General features: G+C 37.5%; 1 protein-coding gene across 3 annotated transcripts; it reads left to right on the top strand.

The window, feature by feature from the left end:
* The first annotated feature begins 269 nt into the window (after positions 1-269).
* Positions 270-24083, top strand: LOC120342595 (uncharacterized). 3 transcript variants are annotated; one of them, XM_078111008.1, is made up of 23 exons: positions 270-1274; positions 4455-4646; positions 5458-5667; positions 6001-6163; positions 7361-7469; positions 8944-9165; positions 9878-10062; positions 10565-10636; positions 11897-11988; positions 12526-12631; positions 13145-13304; positions 13573-13727; positions 14735-15472; positions 15506-15689; positions 15983-16154; positions 16951-17069; positions 17736-17848; positions 18590-18773; positions 19663-19879; positions 21054-21180; positions 22277-22668; positions 23104-23229; positions 23885-24083. In XM_078111008.1, exons 1-23 carry the CDS (start codon positions 339-341, stop codon positions 23945-23947), a joined length of 5037 nt encoding a protein of 1678 aa, XP_077967134.1. In that variant the 5' UTR covers positions 270-338; the 3' UTR covers positions 23948-24083. The 3 variants fall into 3 exon arrangements, with proteins under 3 accessions (XP_077967134.1, XP_077967133.1, XP_039267436.2); XM_078111007.1 differs by having other exon boundaries at positions 7367-7469; positions 14735-15689; XM_039411502.2 differs by having other exon boundaries at positions 14735-15689.
* The last annotated feature ends 488 nt before the right edge of the window (positions 24084-24571 follow it).

The following is a 24571-nucleotide window of genomic DNA, read 5'->3' as shown; positions in this document are numbered from 1 at the left end:
GGATGAAGCGTGTAGGGAGCTAACTTCAATGAACGCTACCGTAAAAGTTCGAATGCTTGTACACTCATACCTCACATATATTTCACTTTCATGCATTGCACTCCAAATAAGATACTCTCGTCCACATATATTTTGAATGAACGAATGACTGGCATCCCCGATTAATTACGCTGTGGGCTAGATAGCGACCATCAGGTTTAAATTCGATTCCAGCGTTTTACCACTATGACACATAATAGGGAATCTTCCTTTAAACAAGGTGTTTTGTTTTCGAATAGATATCCAATGTGACTGTAATATGTTACTATAGTGATAAAGTTTAGATAACTGATATCACAATGGGAGAGGAAACAAACATGACGTCATCAAATAATGACGTAACGGAAGGATTAAATTCACGAACCCAATCCTATACTAGTGTGGCATCTAGTCATACCAGTAGGGGAAGTCGCTTACCTGATTACGATTTTGACCAGGACGATCGGCCCGGGAACTATTCCGGCGGGAAAGACAAAGCAAATAAAAAGGCGGGAAAGGATGAAAAGAAAGGGAAGAAGGCAGAGAAGGGTGAAAATAAGAAGACTCAAAATAAGAAGAAAGACAAATCACAGAAAACCGAAAAACAACCTAAAAATGACAAAACCGTTAAAAAAGCAAAACCGACAAAAGAAACGAAAAAGAAAAAAGTAAAAGCTGATAAAAATAAAGATGAAAAAACAGTAAAGACTGACAAAAAATCAAAAAAGAGCAGAGATAACGATGCTCTTGTAAACGAATTGAAATCAACTTTGGCTAAAGTTCCCAAGGATGACGATAAATCAGTAAATGACGTAAGTTTGACGTCAGAACCAGGGACGTCTAGTGACGTTGTCGATAAAAAGAACAAAAAAACAAAGGACAAGAAAACTAGAGATAAAAAGAAAACCAAGAAAACAGGAAAAAAGAAAAATAAGAATAGATCAATCAGTAGGGCGAGTAGCGAGGCTTCATTCAGTGGTTTGTCAACAGACTATTCCGAATATGCGTCAGAGACTGATGACGTTAATAGTGACGTCACTAAAAAGAAATCATCCAAAAATAAATCAAAAAATAAAAAAGATAAGAAAGGTAAAAAGGGTGATAAGAAAAGGGCTGATAAGGAGGGTCCGGTTATCGTTATAGTGGACGAGGAAGTTGGGCCTAAGTTGCCAAAGAAGAAGGAACCACTGCTCTACAACTGTTGTTTCTGCTGCAGCCTTGGAGCTGGAAGTCTGATTGCTGGTATTGCGTTTGTGGTGAGTTTTCATTTGGCCGTTTTCCATTTTTTTCTCTTCATCAAGGATCATTACAGTGGTTCTCAAACTTTAAGCCGCGTTTCATTTTTTTTCATTTTCACGTTGGAAAGACTTGGATGGAACGTAAATATCCAAAATAAAGCGGACAAGATCGAATCTAACGAATAGTATTATTTTTAATTAGCTTCACCCCTCTTAAAAAATTTAAGGGACTTTATGAACTTTCTGTATAATTGGGATCGTAGATAAATATTTCGCGAATTAAAACGGATATAAAATTAGGTAGTGGTATCAGATTAGCTCAAAATTATGACGACTAATCCAGAGCTATTTTGAAGATATGGCGTCAAAAGGACGGGTGCAATGTAAGGTTTTGGTAACTGTCAAGTAAAGAAATATGACTATATACTCCCAGCTGTTTCTCATAAAGCATAGACTTGTAAAATAGAGAGAGGCTGTTACCAGGTTTATTCACGGTAATGCACAACAGATAAAAAGCAAACGGACCTCCTGAAGTATGCGCACCAAGATGGCGCACAACCTGAACTCAGGTTGTGTACCAGGTTAGGGTTCAGGTTATGCGACATCTTGGTGCGCATACTTCAGGAGTATCAAGCAAATGATACAGTTTAGCCAAAATTTCCCCGAACTTTTAAGATTGCGACTCTTTTTAATATATTAAAATTTGCCGCGACGTTCACGTTCAAAATGCTAAACGGCTCGTTGCAAGCGCGCCGCTTCTCTGATCCTATGTATTCTTTCGAAATTGCGAAATTTATGTTTTGAGCTAGTTTTGAAAATTGTGTTTCGAATCAAAGTGTAAAAAAGTACAAAAGATATAGTACTTTGTGTGGCATTAGTGTACTCTTTGGGATCCCAAAAATTTTTCCTGTCGGAGATCCCCAGTTTATGACATAAAATTTGGTACAACATGGCGCTATCCGTAAACACACATATATATATGATAAAACGGATGTTTTAAAATAACAAATCAGTAAATATCCAGTTAGAGTTAAGAATGATTTGAAAATTGAAATCTGCATTCCGAACCGTAATTGGATAATTACTCATTTTTTAGAGCGGCGGCGGGGACTTTATACAAAAGATCCGAGAAAACTGCGTACTTTCCAGGAAACCATTTAGAGTTGTTAATTTTTATTCTGGGAATAACGTCTATAGGCGCCGGTTCATACAATTCAGTAATTTTTAAAGGCGTTTCTAAGGAACATTAAAATCTCGTAAATGCTTATGCGACTTGACATACGAGCATAAGCTTGTATAAATTTTTAAATAAATTGATTCGGACAAAATCGCAATTTTTTCAAGATTTCCTATTGCTTAGTATCTTGTTTTATGGGATTTAAAAATTCCTGGAGCTAATTTAATGAAAAATTTAATTTGTAATACTGTCTCAGACGGGACATGACCTGCCTGCCAGTAATTTTTATTCACTACTTGCCTACAAAGCTGTATTCGTGCAAGCCCCATAAGATTCAAGGGATTAACTAATTCAAACGACAGCATTGATGAAATTAAACCAAATAATTTCGAACCGTGGGGCTGACTGGATTGTTTACTATTCTATTTGTTATTATAATATGCGTGACGTCACAACGTTATGATTCCTCATTACCATATTTTAATGGCGTAATCGTTTATCACATATGACGTCATCGAGTCATATTTTGTCGTTTACAGATAGAATTATTCAACCTCTATCCCCTGTGCCTAGGGATTGGCATTTCGAATCGAATGTTAGAATTTAGTCGAATAGTGTATTATTCGAATCGTTCCACACGAAAATTTAGAATCAACGCCATATTGATTTTTGGGATTTGACTCTTTTTTCCTTGTGAGGTATTGATGAATCATAAAGTCCCTTTACAAATTCAGTTCTCAATTTAAACCAGGTTTGTTGTTTTTGATCAGTAATTGTTTGAATATATTTACTTCATTTAATATATCTGTGAAGGCCAAAACAATGTAGGGTATCGATAAATTCCTTTTGTAATTTTAAAAAAATTAAAGATTTTATGGACACCCTTATTTGAAGTTTGTCAAACAAGAACTGATTATACAAGGATCCATCGCTTCAATAAATGTCACATGCTTGAATTTTAAGACTCGTGTGTCAATTTATCCCGCGGTTAGTGCGTGATTACACTTGTTTAACGTGTTGTACGTTGTCGCTTGTGGGCATTGTTTTGTAACAGACATGAGGAATGTTAGGTCATAATTGCGGTTAAAGTGACTGAGGATATTTGAAAGCCGATTTCAACGAATGTAAATAATTAAACAAAAAGTTTCTGCGCGTGAGGGTCAATCGTTATTTCTTTATATTCCACAGGATTCAAAGGATCCTTCTGGGGGGCCCTGATTTATTTTATATTTTCACTTCTATAAATATCTTTATAAATCACTCATGAGGTGAAAAGAAATTTATAAAAATTATTTTAAATCAGGATTGCAAACGTGCACACTATGAATTGATTGTGATATGTTATGTTATTACAAATAAATCATGTCAAAATGCCTATTTTTTATTCGATAAACAAACAGTATTCTCTGTAATGAACAAATAATAACATTTAAGCGGTAGTTCTCAAACGGTGGGTCGCGCCCCGCAGGGGGGTGGGGGGGCGTAGACATTTTTGAGGGGACATGGTGCTAGTTGAATATGTAGATATTATTTGTTAGATTTGATCTTGCCCGCTTTAGTTTGGATATTTACATTTTTTTTTTTTGAATATTTACGTTCCATCCGTATTTTCAACGTGTTTTTGAATACAACATACTTTCGTCTTACTATTTGTTATTTGTAGCTTATTGTTAGCTAGTTATTTTTGAGATGGGCGCGAGACTTGAGAAATTATAAAAAAAGAGGCGCGGCTTAAAAGGTTTAAGATAATCTTACAGTCATGTTTTATATCTGATTACGTCTAAAAAAAAGTTATGTATAATTCTTTCGCCTATCAATAATTTTTTCTTGATTTATCATGAATTATGATGAGTTAGGATATGATAGAATACCTCAACGCAACTTGTTGTTTAAAACTTTTTCTAGCCTAAGTTACCTAATCCAAGATAACAGAATCACAGATATCAGATCCCAATACTATAAACGGGAATGTGCCTTAACAATACCTAAACAACTTCACCGATACCAACTTCGTATTTCAGTTAATCTGCATCGGATTCCTCGTGATACGAGCAGAAGAGTTCAAGATCCGCACGGTGATCGGGATATGGAGGGGTGAAAGGTTACTTCCGGATGTTTGGAGATTGCTTCTCATATTCGGCTTCATGAGCGCATCATTCTGTCTTCTCGCGTCATTGTTGCTCGTCGTTGCTTCTTGCTTATGGGGTAACAAGGTATAAAGTTCATTATCTTCTTCTTTTTATTATCGACATTAATTGTTTGAACGCATGATTATTATTTAAAAATTAAATTTTTTTAAGTAAAATACGCTTCTTAAAATGGTTTCAGCAAATTATCTTGGGTCAAACGGTATGTCATGTGGCAGTTTTTTTTTAAGTTAAAGTACATAATAAAAGTATATTAAATTAGGCCTGATAATCTCTTTTACCTCCCTTTCTAGTTTAATTTTAGTATCTCGTTTGAAAAAATTATTCAATTTTCCATATGCCCTTCTTACAGCCGCAAAGTAGTGTTATGTGACTATTTTTCAGTGATATGATGTTGGGTCAAACGGTATGTCATGCGGCATCTTCGAAAAGATTCTTTGAAATCTAAATACATAATAGAACTATATTTTATTAGACTCAAAGCTCCTTTAACTCCCATCGAATTAGTAACCACTGTTTAGTTTACTCTTTTACTTCTTGGTTTCTTTGAGCTCGTTTTGTAAAATATGTTCCCAAAAGACTATTAACCCATATGCCCCTCTTGCAGCACGAATTAGTCTTTTGCAACTGTTTTTTCAGCAAATTTTAAGTCCTGTTAGTGTATGTACCAGGTTAGGGTTGGATCATAATTTTCTTCCGATTTTCCTTATTTCAGTTCTATTACGAGTTCGGGGACTGTCTGTGTTAGCCGAGTGACCCCCTGTCCATAAGTTTCAATCTCTTTACACAACTTGATGTAAAGTAGGCGAACAAAATTAGTTACCTCCATATTAGTACACATACTTCTCGAGCGCCATAAAATTGATCTATATTTCAGGAACGTTACAAACGAATGCGACGATGCATAATGTTTTGGTTCATCGCAACAACGACAGCCCTGATCAACAACATAGGTGAGGCTGTCTTCGTGCAAGCCATGCCAAACATAAAGTTTAAAGGTTTCACTCATTCAAGCGACAGCATCGATGAAATCAAATCAAACAATGTCAAACTGTGGGGGCTGACCGGATTGTTTGCTATATTATTTGTGAGTATGATATGCGTGACGTCACAACTTTTTAACACGTCATCATATTTTAATGACGTCATCGTTTTATCAAATAGGACGTCATCGAATCAGATTTTGAAGATATATTGTGATTAATGAATATTAGGAATATGTTGTGAGAACGTGTTACGGACTAACCTTAGTTCCATGTGATCCCTCGGATCCAATAGAAAGTTTCGTAATAAAGTCAAGTAATTTAAGAGAAAAACGATGCTTCATAACAGTAAGAAGAAAAATACTAAAAACAACATTATAACAAAACGATTTATATGTACATTTCATGTCCACTAACACGCCGAATCTCTTATACAGGTCTACATTACATTGGTCCTGATCTCCTATCTAAGACTTCTAAAATACATGGATTCACCTAAAATCGGCACAAACCCCACCCCATCTTCGACTCAGCAGCCCCCTCTATCGTTGCAACCCGGAGTAACCAAAGTCGGAGTTAAAAAACCGAGAACAAATACAGGTAAATATTTTATGTTTGTTTTCAAACCTTTGCGAACAAGGCTCTCAACAGGGCCGGATCATGCCTCTTAGAGGCTCTAAGCCCGACATGGGCAAACTAACGTCCGCGGGCCCAATCCGACTCGTTGGATAATTCAATCTGGCCCGACTAAACTAAAACCCAATTTTGAAATTTAGCTAAAAAAATAGCTAAAAAGGAATTTGTTGAGAATGCCACTAAATTTAGTTTTGACACCAGGCTTATTGTTTTTCACTTTTGTATTACTGTAAATATTGTATTTACGTCACACTTACATAACCGCCAGTCTCAATGGACAACATTTTTGCCCCTGATACAAAAAACCTTGCTTACCTCTCCTCTAACCACTTGAGATTTTGGATACATGATGACATAATAGTATTGAACCCGGTGTTTTATGTCATCTGAAATATGATGAGTAAGTTTCAATATTCATTGCTGATTGAACGCCAAGTTATATTTAATTGCAACAGTTCTCATACTTGCAAACATGGATGCAGATGATAGGCTACTTGAGATAGGCTTTATTTCAACTGGATAATATTCAGGTCTGTGTTTCATGAATTAAACACTTAGCACCATTGAAAATTAATCTATGGAAATTTCTGTGGCGCACCCTTTCCTTTGGTGCCCTAAGCACGGGTTTATTGTTGCTCAATGGCTAATCCAGCACTGGTCCTGGATTTGAATTGACTGATACATGGGAAGCTACCTCGTATTCTAATTTTTCAGTCTGACACAGCCTACCCTATTTAATGGCTGTACGTCAAGCTTTTCTGCGGGCGGATAATGCTAAAAACAAACAAACGGATTGCTGATTATAACGACATTCCAAGTAACGAGATCTTACAGCAAGTTGGATTTCTAGAACAGTGATTCTCAAACTTTTTACGTCACGCCCCTTTTAAAATTTATCAAGTCTTGCGCCCCGCCTCAAAAATAACTAGCTAACAATAAGCTACAAATAACAGATAGTAAGGTGAAAGTATGTTTAATTCAAAAAACTTGTTGAAAATACGGATGGAACGTAAATATTTGCTCCATTCCCTCTCGAAAATTGTCTATGCCACCCTAACGGGGGGCGACCCAACGTTTGAGGAACACTGTTCTAGAATTCATGGAATGGTCTTGCTAATTAATAGGATGATTAATATGATAATAATATGATATAATCTTAAGCTGAAGATGAAATAGGAATGAAAACAATATCAGAGAGGAACAAACCGAAGAAAGATCGATCAAAACCGGACGCTTTGCCTCGCAGACAGGCCGAAAAGAAAGAAACAAGGTAAAGGATTTGTAGCGTTGTTGGCGGCGCCGAAGATGCTGAAGCCTTGGTATTCAACCACTAATATAAAAAAATTTATCGTTGCTGTAAACTAGGGGTGTGCAACCTTAATGGTGTATAATACAAGAGGACCAAATACAAATAAGTGGGTGAAACCACGGGCCGCAATTTAATTTAAAATAGGCATTCTAGAAATAGCAAGCACAAAAATTTTGGGTATTGATCTATTGACGTTTGTTGTCCCTCTCAAGTTAGCTGTTAACGTCGTAGGCACAGACAATAAATTGAACTCGGGTATAGGCTTCGAAACGCAAAGGGATTGAGATTACTTGCACTCGCCTGTTTAAACTAACATTCAAAGTTGGCACTTCCTCGCGGGCTTCACAATTATTTCTTGTCGGTCGCATTTGGCCTGTGGGCCACAGGTTGCACCACCCCTTCCACAGCGCAAAAATAGGCTTACGATTTCCGATGCCCAACATTCCCATAATCACATTCAAAAAAACTTGCTTGTCTGGCGGCCTAATTCTGTTGAAAATCTGGTATTGGATCGAAGGGTACCGTGGCTTCGTGTTGCGTGTTAGTTTTACCTTAGTTAATTGCTAGACTACCCTGATTTGTTTGACATCTTACACTCCATGCATCACGCCTCTGTACCTCCACGATGACTAAACCGGTTCATTAGACTTTTTTTTGCATCCATTTTTCGCTGTTTATTTTGAGTTATAACTTATTTGTCCCCAGAAGTTATGACTATGAACTAACGGAATCTCATAAATGTACTTGCTAATGTGATGAAAGTGATTACTTAATTCCGATTTAATTAACCTACTTTCGCTAAAAACAAGATGATATTGCCAACAAATCGTCGGCGATTTGTTGAAAATCTGATTTCATCATTCTGGTTGTCACATTCATTTGTTATTTTTATTAATTCTCGTTTTTCTAACTTTTATACTTGCCTATAAAAATGTTATGAACTAACATGAGCTTACAAATGCACTTGCTATTTTGTTGAAATTATGCTGAGAACAACGATATGATTATCGGCATTTCGATAGAAATTCGATTTTATCAGTCTGACAGTCACATCCATTCGATTGTTTCAGTACTGTTGCCGTCTACCTAACATTCATTACTTATCGATTTTAATCGGTAAGTATGTTGATAGGTATTTGTCTGTCTGTCTGTCTGTCGGTTAGATGCACGCAATATCTCACGAAAGCAAGATTGAATCTGCTCCAGATTTGCATTCATCATATCTCGGACCAGAAGCCTATCGATTTTGGGTGAATTATGTCGTATTATTAGCGATTTATTAATTAATTAGTGATGGGACACAGGTGTCAGTAAGAGCGCTGTTTTGAGGATCCCCTAACTTTCGATCGATAAGTCTTCGGTTTCTGACTGATATTCTTGTTTGTTATCATTATTGTTTCTCGTTTTCGTAACATTTATACTTACCCATTATCAGGCCTGTTTTCAGCGAAGACTACGGAGATCGGATCTACGTCAACACAAGTTTTGTACCAGACGATGAAGCAGGACCCAGTGACCCGATATCTCGTTCAGACTCAAGAGCTTCTTTGATTTCCACAAAGAAGACTTTCAAGGAGGCAGTGGATGAAGTCACCAATGATCCAAATATTTTTGATAATTTGTCTAAACCGAGACCGCTGAGACGAATGCCTAACAGGTAAGACAAAACTACCGTGTTTCCCCGAAAATTAGACCAGATCTTATTTCAATTTTCTTCCGAAAAATAACACTAGGGCTTGTTTAAGGGTATGTCTTTCATTTTCATTTTTCAAAAACAAAATTACAAAGTAGAGAATTCCGAGATTTTCATAATATACAAAATATGAGAATCGATATCCATTCCTCTTTCACGCGTTTTAGATTTATCATTTAAAACGTGTAGGAGAGATTTCTTGCTATCGTTTAGGTAAAAAAAAAATTCGCGCTGTCGACTAGGTCTTATTTTAAATTTATATTATTAGCTTTCATTAAATTCATGTTTAAAATTCAGGTGACCGTACATTTGAACCCATGTGTATATCCGCGGGTTCAATCTATATGCGGGTGCTAAAACCCATGAATTAGGGTTAGTATGGGTTCAAATATCCGTAAAACAAAAAAATTCCATAGGTGCATTAGTATGCAGATGCAATTGTCGTGGGTTCAAATGTACGTGGCTTCAAATGTAATGGAACCTAAAGTTCATTCTAGGTCCCAGGATATGTCTTATTCTAGCAGAGGAAACGCGGTACCGATTGAGATTACGCGAAGTCAATAACTTATCCTTTCACTATGCCTTATCTGGTTTTCCGAAAGTATACACATTTGAAATACAAATATAACAAACACGTATGTACAAACAAAATCACTTTTATGTATTTTCGTTTCAGGCGACCACCAGCACCATTTATACAGGAAGCGATCTATATGAACCATGACCTCCGACCTACGACCCCGAAACCATCATATACTCAAGTCTCAAAACCACTCAAGCGTGCAGCCTCGCTTTCTGACGTCAACTCACCTGTTTATGATTGTCCGCCGCCAGAAATTGATTTGAAAGAACTTGCTCAGAGTGAGTGCGGCTTTCTTTCAATTTAAAAATAGTAATCAACAAGCGAAAACTTTACGCTAAAGTACAACGATCGAGCACAAACAAAAATTAGAAAAAAAGTAATATTCTTCGGTTGACTTATTTCATCATTAAGTCGGGAGGAGGGCCTAAAAGACGGCTTAACAATAGGGCGAACCACGGTCTTATGTCCTGTTGCCAGTCCACGTCGTGTATTGGACCAGTTATTTGTTTTCAGATGCATAAGCTTGATGGCGGAGAATAGCGGAACCGACCAGCGGTTACGTGAAAGCTATGGTGGCAAAGTGTCCAGCAATCCTCTCGCACATAATTAACCTTGCATTGGATTCGAACTTGCGAACGCAAGGTAATCAGAGATGCGGTGTCAAAAGTATTCCTAACGCTTAACACGATTTGCCACACCGCCATGTCTTGCACTCATTTTATAATTTACCATGTCAAAGTATCAATATTTGTTTGGTAACAATTTATTTCTCTCAAACAGAAATCAAAAAAGATGGCCGCCCATTTGGATCAAAAGATACTGGTTTCAATTCAAGATCGTCTCTCGCCTCAAGTAAGTGGTGTCAACATTTTGTGATGAAAGTATTGCACTTGGAGCAGAGCTATGTACAGGCATCCACTCACAGATAATAAGTCACAGTTTTTACAAGTAGCAGAATAATTGAAACGCTATTACTCTGTTACGCCTATGGCTGGGGTTGGGAACCTGAGGGCTTTAACCTTCAATACCCAGGCTCGTCTACGGAAATGGGATTCCCATGGGAAACGTTCCGTGGGATAGGATAGGACGCTTTGGTATTTTCCATGTGACACGTGAGACAATTAAGACTAGCGGGACACGTACGACAATTCGGTCAATTTTATATAACATTACGTTTTCTGCGTCAACACATAACTTAAGAAATTTTCATTGCTATCGAGCGAGAGAATTTGATAGGGGGGATTTGAGATTAAAGTGGGAGGTGGAAATCCCTTGGGGTGGTGCAATATGTATCATGGACAAGCCTGGCGATACCGTCATTGTCGCGATTCTTTAACCACCAGCCATCAGCACACATGTTTATTGTCATGCTTTCAAAATAATATTTACTTAGGGCAGGCATTAATACGGAGGGCCAGATACAAATAACTGGGTGAAACTGCGGACCATATCTTTATTTAACATATGCTTTGTAGTAGTTGTAGGCACAAAAAATTTGGTTATCGATCTTATTACATGCGTTTCGCTGGCCGCGAAAGATTTGAAATTGTCACTTTTCCGCAGGCCACAGAATTTTTTCCTCGTGGAAAAATATCACACATGCTAAGCATTTCTATTTGTCAATGTGATCGCGACAAATAAATTTTCATTTATCAATGTAAACTAACAATTTAATTCAAAACAGTTTTGTAAACGTCACCACTACCTTAAATATGTTTCATGATCAGATGAACTGCTACAAGGGTAACGTTTATTATTATTTACTGCTGTCGAATGCACTTTCATAAATCTACATAGCTTTATCAGTTATAGGCATTCAATGGTTGCCCGTCTGTAACTTTTCTCAGAGAAGAATAATGTTTGATTTCTGAGTGCGCGTGACTTGAACAAACTGGTTTTAAAAACAGATGCTCGATAACCAGCTTTGGTTCCCCACGACTTCCCTTCCCAGTAATAACTGTGTAAATTATCATTTTCTCGTAATTTGTGCTTGTGATATTTTTTCACTGGTTGGAAAAAATGAACCTGACATGGCAAAATTGAAAAAAATAGTATATACTCTGCTGTGTTGATCGAATCACTGCAATATATTCATTCTCTCGATTCTCCCAGGTGAAAGCCCTCCTGATATCAATGAAATGGAAAAGTTGGCTGAACAGCTTCGCCAGGAGAGAGAAGCGTTGGATAAATCTGGAAATTGTGATGTAAGTATTGAGTTTCAAATACACGAACTATGATTAGAGTGCAACAGGAGTCCCGCGAGGCACAACCCCGCCCACAAAGTCAACTATTTGGGCCTTTGCTAACACGCAGATTTTCCCCTCATTAAGTATAATATCCTAACCCGACAGTTTTATGTTTTAAGGCTCAGATGGATAGGATGCAAATACATAAGTTTTTTTGCTTTGTCAGTGCGTTAAATATTTCGCCGTTTTGCCCGGGGCCTCTATTGCTGTGACGCTTAGCATTGTGAGAATTTCGTTGTGTAAATGGAAAAACTAAATCGTATGTGTGGCCCAGCTAAATGTCTGAAGGTGTTCATATTGTCCACCGACAAAAATGTCGCACACCCTTGGGTTAGAAATTTAGTCATATTTTTTATGAGAAAGTTCCATTAAGTAGCTTAATTAAAGAGGGATAAAAGCTTAGAGAGGAATCATTTTAATCCTCATTCAGAAGTAAAAAAAAACATGCATATATACCGGTATATGGATATTATGTCTAATTTTTTATCGTTGCAGCCGGCAATGGCGGAGAACTTGACACAGATGGCGCTCAACGCTCTCAAGTTATCGGAGAAAATTCTCCAAGAAGCAAAATCAAACGAGAACGCCAAACAACAACCCGGTAAGCTGGAGAACCTTTTATTGAGATTTTAGATTCAAGTAAAATATAAGCTAGGTATGGATCTGGCATGGGCAAACTACAGCCCGCAGGCTAAATCCGGCGCGTTGGGTAATTCAATCGGTCACGTCTGATGCTGCCACAACCAAACAAATTTTGATACTTTAGCTAAAACAAGCTCAAGGCTTGTTAAGATTGCGATTGAATTTAGTTTTGCCACGAGGCTTATAGTTCTCCACTTGGCCCCCAGGTCCAAAAATCTTGCCCACCCCTGGTATAGAAAGTTGTGGATATTTATAGCCGCTTGGATTCTATGTTACCAACAACCAAAATTGAAACTTGCCAGAGTTATGCCGTCTTAATTCCATTCTGAACCCGAACTAACATCGAAGTATTCCGCGCAAATTGCAACGATGATTACAATTATTCAGCGCTTAAGGTTGTCGCAAATTAATTGTAATTAGCAAAATTGAGCATTGCTTTTTGGTTTGTTCTGAACTATGAACTTACTTCCAGACTCGGTTCCTGCTATGTCCGAAGAAGAAGAACGAGAATCAATTCAGCAGAATCTGCAGTTGGCGACGTGTTTCTTTGATGAATTATCTCGGGATCCGAACGCATTTACAGGGAATCCAGTTGAAGAAATGTTCCGCATGTATGGGAAGGATTTATGCAGGTAAAATACAGTCATAATCTGTTTGAACCCAGAGTAAACTGAAGTACATAAAGTAATTCAAATTGTACATGTACATTTTACATAAAGTAATTTTAATTTATCATAAATCGGAGCAGTTCTAAATCTAATGCATCATGACAGCGACCGATTAGTAAAATACCAGACAGAAAAAACACGTGAAGCAACTTTACACAGTCACAGGTAGTATTTTGGGTATCATTGTAGGAGAAACACGGTATTATATATAACACAATCATTGTATTTACAGTCAGAATCCCGAGATGGTGAACCGTTATCTAATGTCTTACAAGGCGTTGCAAGATCATAAAGGTCGTCTACCACAGCCTTTCCTTCCTCCTGAGACCGGGATCGCTGAAGCAGTGATGAACGAACAACAACCGTGGAGATCTATACTCAACCCGAGTAAGTGCTCGGTATACAGTCATTGTTTGGGATTTCTCAGGATAGGCTTTTTTATATTTATCCGTAGCGAGAAGAGCCGATGCTAATGATTAGTTATATGACTTACTTTGACTTGTTGTTTATTGTATGATAGACGACAGCTGTCGTCAAACAACGAATACAACGAACAACAAGTCAAAATGTACTTTCTTACCCCTGAAAGAGGTTGTTGTTCAAATAACAATTATTTCCTACACTCTTGTACAGTTGCTATCGATGCATGGTATAGTAATATATAAACTGTCACCTATACCATTTGAATGGCCTCGTTTATAGTGCGCTACCGAGCGGCCATAAAGACAGGAGGATAGGAATACAGATGGATACATTTCAGGGGTTCCCAAACCAGGGGTTGCAACCCCAAATTGGGTCGGGATGATAAATAAGTGGGGAGGCGAACAGGTCATGGGATCGGTGGGGTCGCTGAGGTATGATAGAGGATGGATGTACAAAACATCTAAGATTTGAAAAACCATGTTAAATTTTGCAGTTTGTACCATGGCTTACTGTAAAACAGGCTCATAGGCATCGCTCTATGCTTAAGGTATAGAAAATGTAGGTGTTCATTGTGACATCACCGTTTGATTTTAGCTTTTTTTACTTAATACCCCCACATGACAAAACTCAAAAATTCAGTAAAAGAAGCTCTAAAGCTTCATGAAAAAAATATATATTGACCTGGGGTCGCACTGGACACTTGAAAGTTGTCTTTGGGGTCGTCCTGAAAAAAGGTTGGGAACGCCTGCATAGAGTTTCAATCGCCAGTTGAACGACCCCATTTGCATAAGGCAATAAACTGCCATATAGACTGCAGTATATGAATGCGGATGAGTATATAATCATTATTTTCATTCGAATGGCCTCATCTGTAAAAGTATGTTGGCCTGTCATTACATCATATCAAATCATCCCTATATATGTGAAAAATATTTCAACAGCTGAAAGCTTTTATTTATAAATTTCTGCAGGTGAAGCAGTGCCAGCTATAGCCCCAATGTCAAACATGGGGACACCGGTTCCCAACATGGGGACACTAATGCCAAACAATCCTTTACTAAGTTCAATGTCACAGTCCTCAATGGGGGGACAATATCCTCCAAAAAACGACCCTCGATTTGATCCCAGGAGTGCATTCACACCTATACAACCCCCTGTATCACAGCCATTTCATACAGTCAGCCACGCTCAGTCTGGCCCGCCTCCACCCAATAACTTCTACCCGATAGAATACCCTCAACAAAACTCAGCATCTTACAACCCCCCGGAGCCCCCCACAATCTCCAGGCCCCCAAATCAAGCACCCCCATTCAAAGGGCACCCTTATGACCCACGGTTCAATAGGAATAATTTACCTCCCAAGTCTGCTCAGGATCACAAGGGGATTCCCCACGATGAACTCTATTATGACGAAGAATGCCCATACAGTTGCTGCTACACGATGTATGATGACTATGGGTCAATTTATGGGGATTTTGGGGGGTATCCCCCGCATTACCCGGGATCTGAATCTTTATATGGAGACGTTGGGATGTATACAGGACCCAACTGGTTCCCTATGGGAGACCCAGCGTATTCAGTCGACCCTTATTATAATCCGTACGAGTACTGGGACGAGCCAGCCCCACCATATACTGAGAAATCAGGAACTAGTAGCCATAGAACGCAGAGTCGAGGTTACGACAGCAAGGCTGGAACCAGCAGTCGAGGTTACGACAGCAAGGCTGGAACCAGCAGTCGAGGCTATGACAGCAGGGCTGGAGCCAGCAGCCGCGGATACGACAGCAGAGCTGAGACGAGCAGAGCGTCCGGAAGTCGAGGATATTCCGGAAGTAGTAAAGGTTACAGCTACAAAAGTCGAAGTTTGCCGAATCTCACTGATAACGATCTTTATTCAGAGGGTCAAAGGTCATTATCAGGTCGAAGGTGAGTTCCTACAATCTGAAATTGTAATTAATTGGGAAGTTTCACCGGGAACCTATTTTGATGGTATAATGACTTGCTACCTTAACACCCTAAATAAATCATATATTGTAATATATCGAAACCCATGGAAAATTCAATCCTATTTTCAATATAATCCTGTTCGGTTATAAAATGCCCTATTTTTAAAAGTATTTTAATTGCATTCACGTTGTTTGTTCGAAATAGTGAAACTAATTTTCTCGCTAACAAAACACATTCCTCACTATTTATTAAACGAAAATAAATAAATTCAGATCCAGTAAATCGAGTCGAAACTTGGCTGAGTGGGGAATAGAGAACGAAGACTTACATGACATGCTTGGTCGTCCGGTGTCGAGAGGTTCCAAGTCAAAATCTTTACCGAGATCAAATTCGTTCATTGCTAATGCGGTGGAAGAGAACACGACACGAGATGCGTTCTTGAAGGTAGTTATCCAGTTATTTGCCTTGTTTGTTTGTCTTGCTCTTGGCAAACTTTTATCTCGGTACCTTAGTGTATTATTGGTCGCTTGCAACACTCTTTCTATTATTATTGGATCTCCGCTCTAGGAGACCCTTATTATCAGTTATTCTGTCTGTCTGTCTGCCTCTGAACGGCTGGACAAATCTGGATGAAATTTTTCACATGGGTTATCCAGCCACCCTAGTATTATGCGTTTTATGGAAAATCCGGATGGAGGTTTCGTTTCCATGGAAACAACGAAAAACGCGCCGATTGTTATGTAATTTCAATGTTTTTCACAATTTATCGCCGTTTTCTCGCCAAGAACGCTACCTTCCGCATAGCAAAATACTCTTTCCAAAAGATTATCTTTGGTCTCGATACTCCATAAACTGGAGAAGCCGTAAGGATTTTAGTGAAGATTATTTTTCAACTTTCAGCCATGATATACCAGTCACGCGAGTAAGACTACGAAACACCCAGCGTTTGAAATGAACTCAGAGGAACGCGCAGTGTTCAAATGAACTCGCGTTTTTAGTAGTGTCTCCAATTATCCATTAGTAAACTGAAACGACGCGGGCCTCAAGCAATGGCGGAGATCCAACTGGGCGCCTACCGGCTTGTTATCACTCTTTTCTACTTTTGTTTGAGTGCTTGGCACTTTGCTTTGAGCAAACTTGCAACTGTTCTACCAATATTCTTTCCACTGTTAGTTGGGTTTTTCAGACCTTGCTTTGAGCAAACTTGAATTAACGCTAAACAACTTACATATTATTTCAGGGTTACAAGACGGCTCTCCGTGAAGCCCTTCAGACGATCAGTAAGGATAAACAAAAAGACAAACTTCAGGACGGAGATGATTTCATTGAAAAGCTTATATCACAAGTGGGGGATAAAGAGTATGTATCAACTATTATATACCTTTATGATTACGGACTTCGCTTATTAAATCAGTAGTCGTTTTTGGGGGTTCAAGTTCTGATTTGAGTCAGTAAGAGGCAGTGGCTACGCGGATGCATAAACGAGATCTTGATGAATATGAGTAAGGAGAACATAATCTCTTCATATGAAAGTAGGCTATATTTCTAATAGTTTAACTTCTTTAAGCAAAAAATAACAACAGCCCAAAAACGCGATAGTTTGAAATTCGTAAGTTTCAACTATTTTGAGTTTGAGTCAATTGCAGTGTGTTGCAGCAAGTCGTAAACTTTACGATTTTTAAATAAGTTTTTGAATCAATTTCCTGTTCTTCTGGGAAACATATCACTTTTTTTACAGGTTTTTATAGACGGTATCGGACTAATATTTTGACGCTTTTGAGAGCAGTACGGTCTTTTGTCTCAGATTTTAGGCATTTTCTCACTGGTCCGAGAGTGTTATCGAATATTTTGCTCTAAAGCAACACTGCTTGGTTCATAAATTAATAAACTTCTATATTCTATTTGGTTCGGGAGACACCAGACTAAAACTTCCCGGTCTTTTTTTATACCAATTTAGTCTTTGATTATTTAGCTCGCATCAATTATATGCGTCTATGTGCTTATACTAACGAACGATCACTACAGTTCTAGAACAGCAGAATCGAGAAGAGGTGGATCGAACATGGCCCGAACGATTAGTTCGGATTCAAGAATGAGTTGGAAACACCAGGATGAAAGAAAGGTTTCAGTCAATTCGAGTAAGTCTACTGATATTGTAATGTTTTTTTTTTTTAATTTTTGATGATTACTGCAATACTTCCAATTCTTCTTTGCATTGTTATTATATTACACTTAACTGCTTTCATATCTGTGCATGCTGTACAGTCTGGAAATAATAGAATTAGTATTCCTCTCTGTATCGTTTCAATTTTTTCTTATACATACATTTGATAGCAGCATAGTCAATTTTTGAAAATCGACTCTAACAGTATTTTCGATTGGCATAACTGCGTTTTTTAAAGAATCCGAGCAACGCGCTCTAAAAAAGTCCTATTTTAAAAAAAATTTGGTTCGGCTCACTCAATTTATCACAGCCTAGGTAAAGAGGTGGACATGAAGTATGAACCAGAAATCTTTGTTCCTCCTTTTTGTTAGTTTTGTCTGACTATACTATAGCTTTTAAAAAAAAAAAACTTCAATACACATTAATTTACGCCTCAAACGTGCTATTCAAAAATCAATATTGAAAGTGTCAAAATATATGCTGATATGTGCCATAGTACTGCATATTCATTACACATAGATGGTATTATACATCGGTATTGTTAATTGCTACATAGAGGTTTTGTGTGGTTTTTTATTTAAAGCAAAACACATATTCCTGATAAAAGCTGAGATTTAGCATAGTATCTCCGAATGATAAATTAGGTTACGTTCACTGCTCATGGCTTTCACTTTAAACAACTATAACTTACAAATCACATACTAAACCATTACAGACAAAGATTCAAGAAATTTTAGTCGTTCGTCGAACAATCGAAGAAGTTCAAAGAACATGAGTCGTTCAACGAGTCAGAATTCAGAGGCGACAGAGAAGCTTTCTTCCCGCAGAACCAGCAAACTATCGTTCAGACCTGCATCAAGACCAGGACAGATCCTAACAGATGACTATTACGACTACAGGTAAATATAAAACTTTATACCAATTTTCTTCTATAAAATTCATTTGGCAGATATCCAGTAGCAACAACCGAGTGATTGGCTGGCCTCTCGAATTAGCCCAATATCATAAAGCAGCATGGTGCATTGAAGATATAGTTCGCAAGATATTTCTTTTAATGATGAAGTACAAAATTGAAGCAGAATGCAATTTTCGGAAGCGATTCGAATGGTTCTTTGACTCTGTTAGAATTCATTACTTATCGATCTTTAGATCGGTAAATATGTTGATAGGTATTTGTCTGTTTGTCTCTCTGTCTGTTAGATGCACGCGATATCTCACGAAGGCTTTGAATCTGCTCCAAATTTTGCATGTGCATTTATCATATCTTGACCCAGAAGTATATCGATTTTGGATGAAGTATGTCGTATAATTAGCGAGTTATTAATTAATTAGTGATAGGACACGCGGTGTCACTATAGAGTCATGAATCGAAACCGCAGTTTCGGTCGATAAGTCTTCGGTCTTCAATCGATATTCTCGTTTTAATAGTTGACCCATAACAAGTTTTCCAAACCCTTTATGACAGGGGTTTCCAAACTGTCACAGCGGGTCGCGCAACGAATTTCAGTATATCTATTTTACAATATATCTATTTTACTTTTCTATACGTTGATTCGAAAAACAATTATTGAAACTAGTGCAAAGCATAAATCTCACAATTTCAAGAGAATACATAGGATGAGTGAAGTGACGCGCTTGCATAACAATGCCGGCTTAATAGAGGTCGCGGAAAATTTTTAATATATTGGAACGAGTCGTTAGCTTGAAAGTTTGGGAAGCCTTGAGCTATATTCTGTAACCACTAAACTATCGACCCTTATATGTTTTTCTCTATTTTTTCTAAACTAGATCAATATCGTCGATTCCCCCAAGCAGAAATGAATTTGATGATTTCGGATTCCCGAGAAAAACGTCCCAAAGTTCGGTCGGATTTGCTCGGTCATCGACAAGTCGGGACACTGAACAGACGAACGATATCTTGGACGCGTTTGATGCGATGTCGTCGCATGCTGGAAGACCTTCCACCAGATCTCGTGTGCAAAGTAGAGCTATTTCAAGAAATAAGGTAAAATAAGGCAATCATATAAGACTAGGTTGTGCAAGTTGGAAATACAGGGCAGTGGTTTCAGTTCTTGTCTTTACAAATCGCTGATCAGAGTGTATTCGCCCGAGGTTAGCGATAGTTCATTGATTGCAATAATTAAAGCCAACTCTGACAGTAGACGATGCAAATTATCTCACGATTTTGCACGCAATCATTCATTACGTTATTACTGAATGTAATTAATAGGTTGAAATTTGAACGAAGCTCTAAAAAATAGATGTAGTGTCACATTGTAAAATACTCTCATAGCGCGTTTTTGTGCCATTGTTTTCCACCTAAAAACGGAGGCTTTGTCGGTGGTACAGGACCGGAATAAAAAAAACAATGGCACACAGTCAGTAAAAGGTTGGAAACCACGGATATTGTGCAAATACAATGCTCACCACCTCACCCAGAATCCAGCAAACTTGGTAGGCATTGCCGAATAGGGAAGATTCTATTCGCGACGGATTGTCTAGCCAGAACAGTGGTTCCCATCCGGGGGATCGTGGCCCACCAAGGAGGCCACAGAGCAGTTAGAGTAGGGCCACCATCCCAGACGCTAAACTGATTACTTATCGATTTTAATCTGTAAGTATGTTGATATGTATGTGTCTGTCTGTATGTATGTCTGTTGGATGCACGCGATATCTCACGAAAGCAAGATTGATTCTGCTCCAGATTTTGCATGTGCATTCATCATATCTCGGACCAGAAGCCTATTGATTTTGGGCGAATTATGTCGTATAATTAGCGAGTTATTAATTAACTAGTGATGGTACAGAAGGTGTCACTATGGAGTAAAAGCGCTGTTTTGGGGGATCCCTTAACTTTCGATCGATAAGTCTTCGGTCTCTGACCGATATTTTCGTTTTACTTTTACTAAAAAACTCCCTGTTCTTCTAAATTTTATTGCTTGATAAGGTTACTTCAGATGGTGTTTTTCACTTTGTTGAGCAAGAATTGTTTGAGCATAATCGTATTTGGAATGTAAAAATCAAGAGTAACACTATAAATACCACTGGAATGATAAATAAAGTCCCCATGAGGGCTAAAAGATATCCGTGAGATATAAAAGGTTGGATACCACCTGTCTAGGACTCTATTCTAAGTGAAATGCGTGACAAGACGTCGTTATTTTTTTTTCTACTTACAGGAACCGATATCAATTCCAAGTCAGGGATCAAACACAACGTATCCATACTCAGAGAATGGGAGTCATTTCTACAACACACTAGATCTTGAAAGAGCTTTCTCTGGACCGCAGTTTCAAAACATGGAAGGTAGGTTTACTGCAGTTGTGACATATATTGTCATATAAATGCGCGGTATATATAATGCAAAACGTAGAAACATGTCAAACTATTTCACTTAAGTTCGACAGCCATATTAAATTGTTACTCGGTCGTAATTTGCCCGCGGGCCTCTGTTTGGGGACCACTGGCTTGTCCTAAAAATGCAGTGAACTAATTTTTACAATGCGTTTCAATTATTCTCATCAAATCAACAAGAATAACTGCCTAACATCTTCTGCCGTTTGTGTTAATAGACCATGTGTATAATGCGACCCATAACATAGCATGAGTAAGGTGAATGACGTTTTTTGATAGAGATGATTGATAATATATTCTATTCTAGAGCAAGATAGTTGTTTTTCTATTGGCACTGTTTTAAGGTCAAACGTTTTGTAAAAGTGATCGAATGACCTAGTTATCGTGAGAAATATCAAAGACTTCATTGTTTCGTGAATATAAGGGCCATTGTTTTATGCCGGTGGAAAATTATTTGTACTATTTCAGACTTTAAAGTCTAAAGTCAAAAACGAATTGGGGTTATATTCGATAGTTTAGAAAGTTGCAAACTAAAATTTGTTACAACTGTTCGAGCTTATCCGAGGTTTTGCTGCACGCTGACATTATGACACACTGTGTTCACAGAGTTTTGTTCTTAATTTAATTTTGTTAGCAGGCCAGTTTTCAATACCTGTTAACCTGGCTTCTGTCATTTTATTCAGTGTTTATTTGAGTTTTTACTTCATCAATTGCATCAGGTGGGACAAACAATATAATATATGTTATCGATAAATTCTCTTTGCATTTTTAAACAATCAGGACTTCATTAACACCCTGTATTTCTGCAACGTATTGTAAACATTTTATTTGTATTGGCAGCTTCACTAATACACACAGAAATATATTCATGTTAGTGTGCAGCAGGACTCTTGAATCACTTGGAATAGTTATCTTTACTCTTGCTATAGCATCCTTGCATTATATGCATACGAATCCATAAGCACAAATGCACAGAAGAAGGATAAGTAGTTAATTCCGCAGAAACCAAATCATCAGCGCAATAAGATTTACTTTGTATTTCTTGCAGCTGAAAGAAGCAACAATACCGACCGTGTGAGCGGTGAACGTTCCAGAAGTCAAAATGCCAACAAAAGAGAAATAGAATGGAGAGAAAACTCAAATTCCCGGAATGCGAATCAAACAGAAAAAAGAAATTGGAAAGAAAACAAACAATTTGAGAATGAATTCAATGGAAAGAACGAATTTAATGAAAGGAACGAATTCAATGAAAGGAACGAATTCAATGGAAGGAACGAATTCAATGAAAGGAACGAATTCAATGGGAGGAACGAATTCAACGAAAGGAACGAATTCAATGGAAGGAAGGAACGAAGTAAAAGTGTAAACGACAACAAACCACCGATACAATGGTTCATGGGAGAAGATGACAGGGATCCGATTTATACAAGCGATTATGAGGTAATAATAAATAACATAACTTCGTAATGTGATGCAATAATCAATCAACTGCATGTCTTTTACACGAATTATCTTAAAATTCGAAACGGGAAGATATTGATCCAAGCTCTAATAACCTAACCGGCCACTTAAAATGAGTTTTTATCTATGATATGATCTATGATATATCGATTATTACTTAATACAATCAAATATTTCAATGGAAGTATATGTGAAATCTGAGTATACAATGATAAAGCCAAAAGACTACTCAATCTGCTACATACCGCCACGCTTATGCTTTCCTACCGCTTATTCCATACATTGAGATAATATTAATACAGAAACAAAAGATGGTTCTCACATAACTAACAACTTGTCGTACCAGACGCGTTGCTTCCTGCATTTCAGTCAAAACTGCCTGATTTTTTTATTTATGAACCTAATATTCTACAGCAACACGGCATCAGAGTCGGAGATTCATTTTCATCAGTGAACAAACGGAATAATCCAGCATTACATCGTAGTTCGTCGTATCCTGATCAACAGAGACTTGACTCGTTCGGGAGTTCAAAGCGAAAGGTAGGTCTGATTGGGCTGTCGAACAAGATTTACACACAGTATGTTTCCCAGCTTTTCATTTTTCATTTTGGAGTGTTTTCAAACATGGAGGTGAAGAAAATATTTGTAACTTATATAAAGGTATTGGAAAAACCATCCACAATGATAAATATGCCGCTTTGTGAATATCCAATTACAATTGTGATTATGTTAGATATAAAAATGTGGTATCACACATATAAGGATGTGGAGTCTCTCACAAAAAATTCGACTATGGTATGGGTTCTCAACAACTTATGGGCCTGCCCACAACTCGGAGAAAACAAACTTTGAAACATTATTTTTTAATTGTTTGCTTTGTCAATCGACTGCTTTTTATAGTGCAAATAAAAAATGTTGACCTCGATTACTATCACTGAAAATGGAAAATTTATCTCTTTAACTCTACAGCTCTAATCATAATAATTCAGCAATTTTCTATTTTCCGAACTGGGAGTCATTCTATATTCCAGTTGAACAGCTGCTTCATGGATTGCTTTTAAAACCGTGCTTGGCACTTAATTATCTCCATATTTATTTTGTATGATACTTCCGTTTCATAAAAGGGCTTAATCTTCCATCATGGGCTAACGTCCCAATAGAAATAACAATATTATATTTCCTTTTCTATCCGCAGGTGACCTTTGACCGTAGACCACGCATCAAAGAAGTAAGCGACCGACGTACTTCCTGGAACTGAGGAGAGAATTTTTTCATTTCCTCAAACAAAAGTCCCTTCTACAAATTTGAATAAAGACTAATACAGTGTCGATTTATTCATTAATTATATAGCTATTATATAGTTTTGATGGTTTAATAAATAAAAATAAAAAATATGAATTCGACTATATTATGTCGAGAGCGACAAGACTTTTCGGATCTTTTATACCAAACATCTTATTGAAATAAAAAATAAATAACCTAATAAATTAATAAAATAATAAAGTTACTTATTATCCAGTTAGAAATACAGATGGGCAAATTTTCAAAATATTTCTAACCCAAACTGCATATTTACTTATTTGTGATTTTGAAACTTGGCGGGAATATTTCAGCAGGTCCCACATTTTTGCATTAATGGAGATTTGTACAAAAGATCCAAATTTTTTCCGTTGAATAACCTGGGCTCGCTTGTTTGTGATTCAACAGTTCAACAAAAAAATAATTTCTGTCAGACTGCTCCATACAAGCATAATTAGACTACGGCCAAAAGCGCTGGCATTCTCATCAATAATGGTTACGGTACCCCATGGGTGAATGATTACGATGGAGAAAATATCATCATAAGCACTTACTGAATTAGGAAGGAAGTTATACAGTGACC

Source organism: Styela clava, chromosome 3, assembly GCF_964204865.1.
Source record: "Styela clava chromosome 3, kaStyClav1.hap1.2, whole genome shotgun sequence".
NCBI lineage: Eukaryota > Metazoa > Chordata > Ascidiacea > Stolidobranchia > Styelidae > Styela > Styela clava.
Note: the sequence above shows the minus strand (reverse complement) of the source record. Positions and strands in the feature narration are given on the sequence as shown.

Excerpts from the sequence above, each read along its gene's own strand:
- LOC120342595 (XM_039411502.2), top strand. The coding sequence starts at position 339 with ATGGGAGAGGAAACAAACATGACGTCATCAAATAATGACGTAACGGAA. Across the intron at positions 5,668-6,000 it reads GATTGTTTGCTATATTATTT|GTCTACATTACATTGGTCCT; the intron begins GTGAGTATGATA and ends TCTCTTATACAG. Across the intron at positions 13,305-13,572 it reads TATGGGAAGGATTTATGCAG|TCAGAATCCCGAGATGGTGA; the intron begins GTAAAATACAGT and ends TTGTATTTACAG.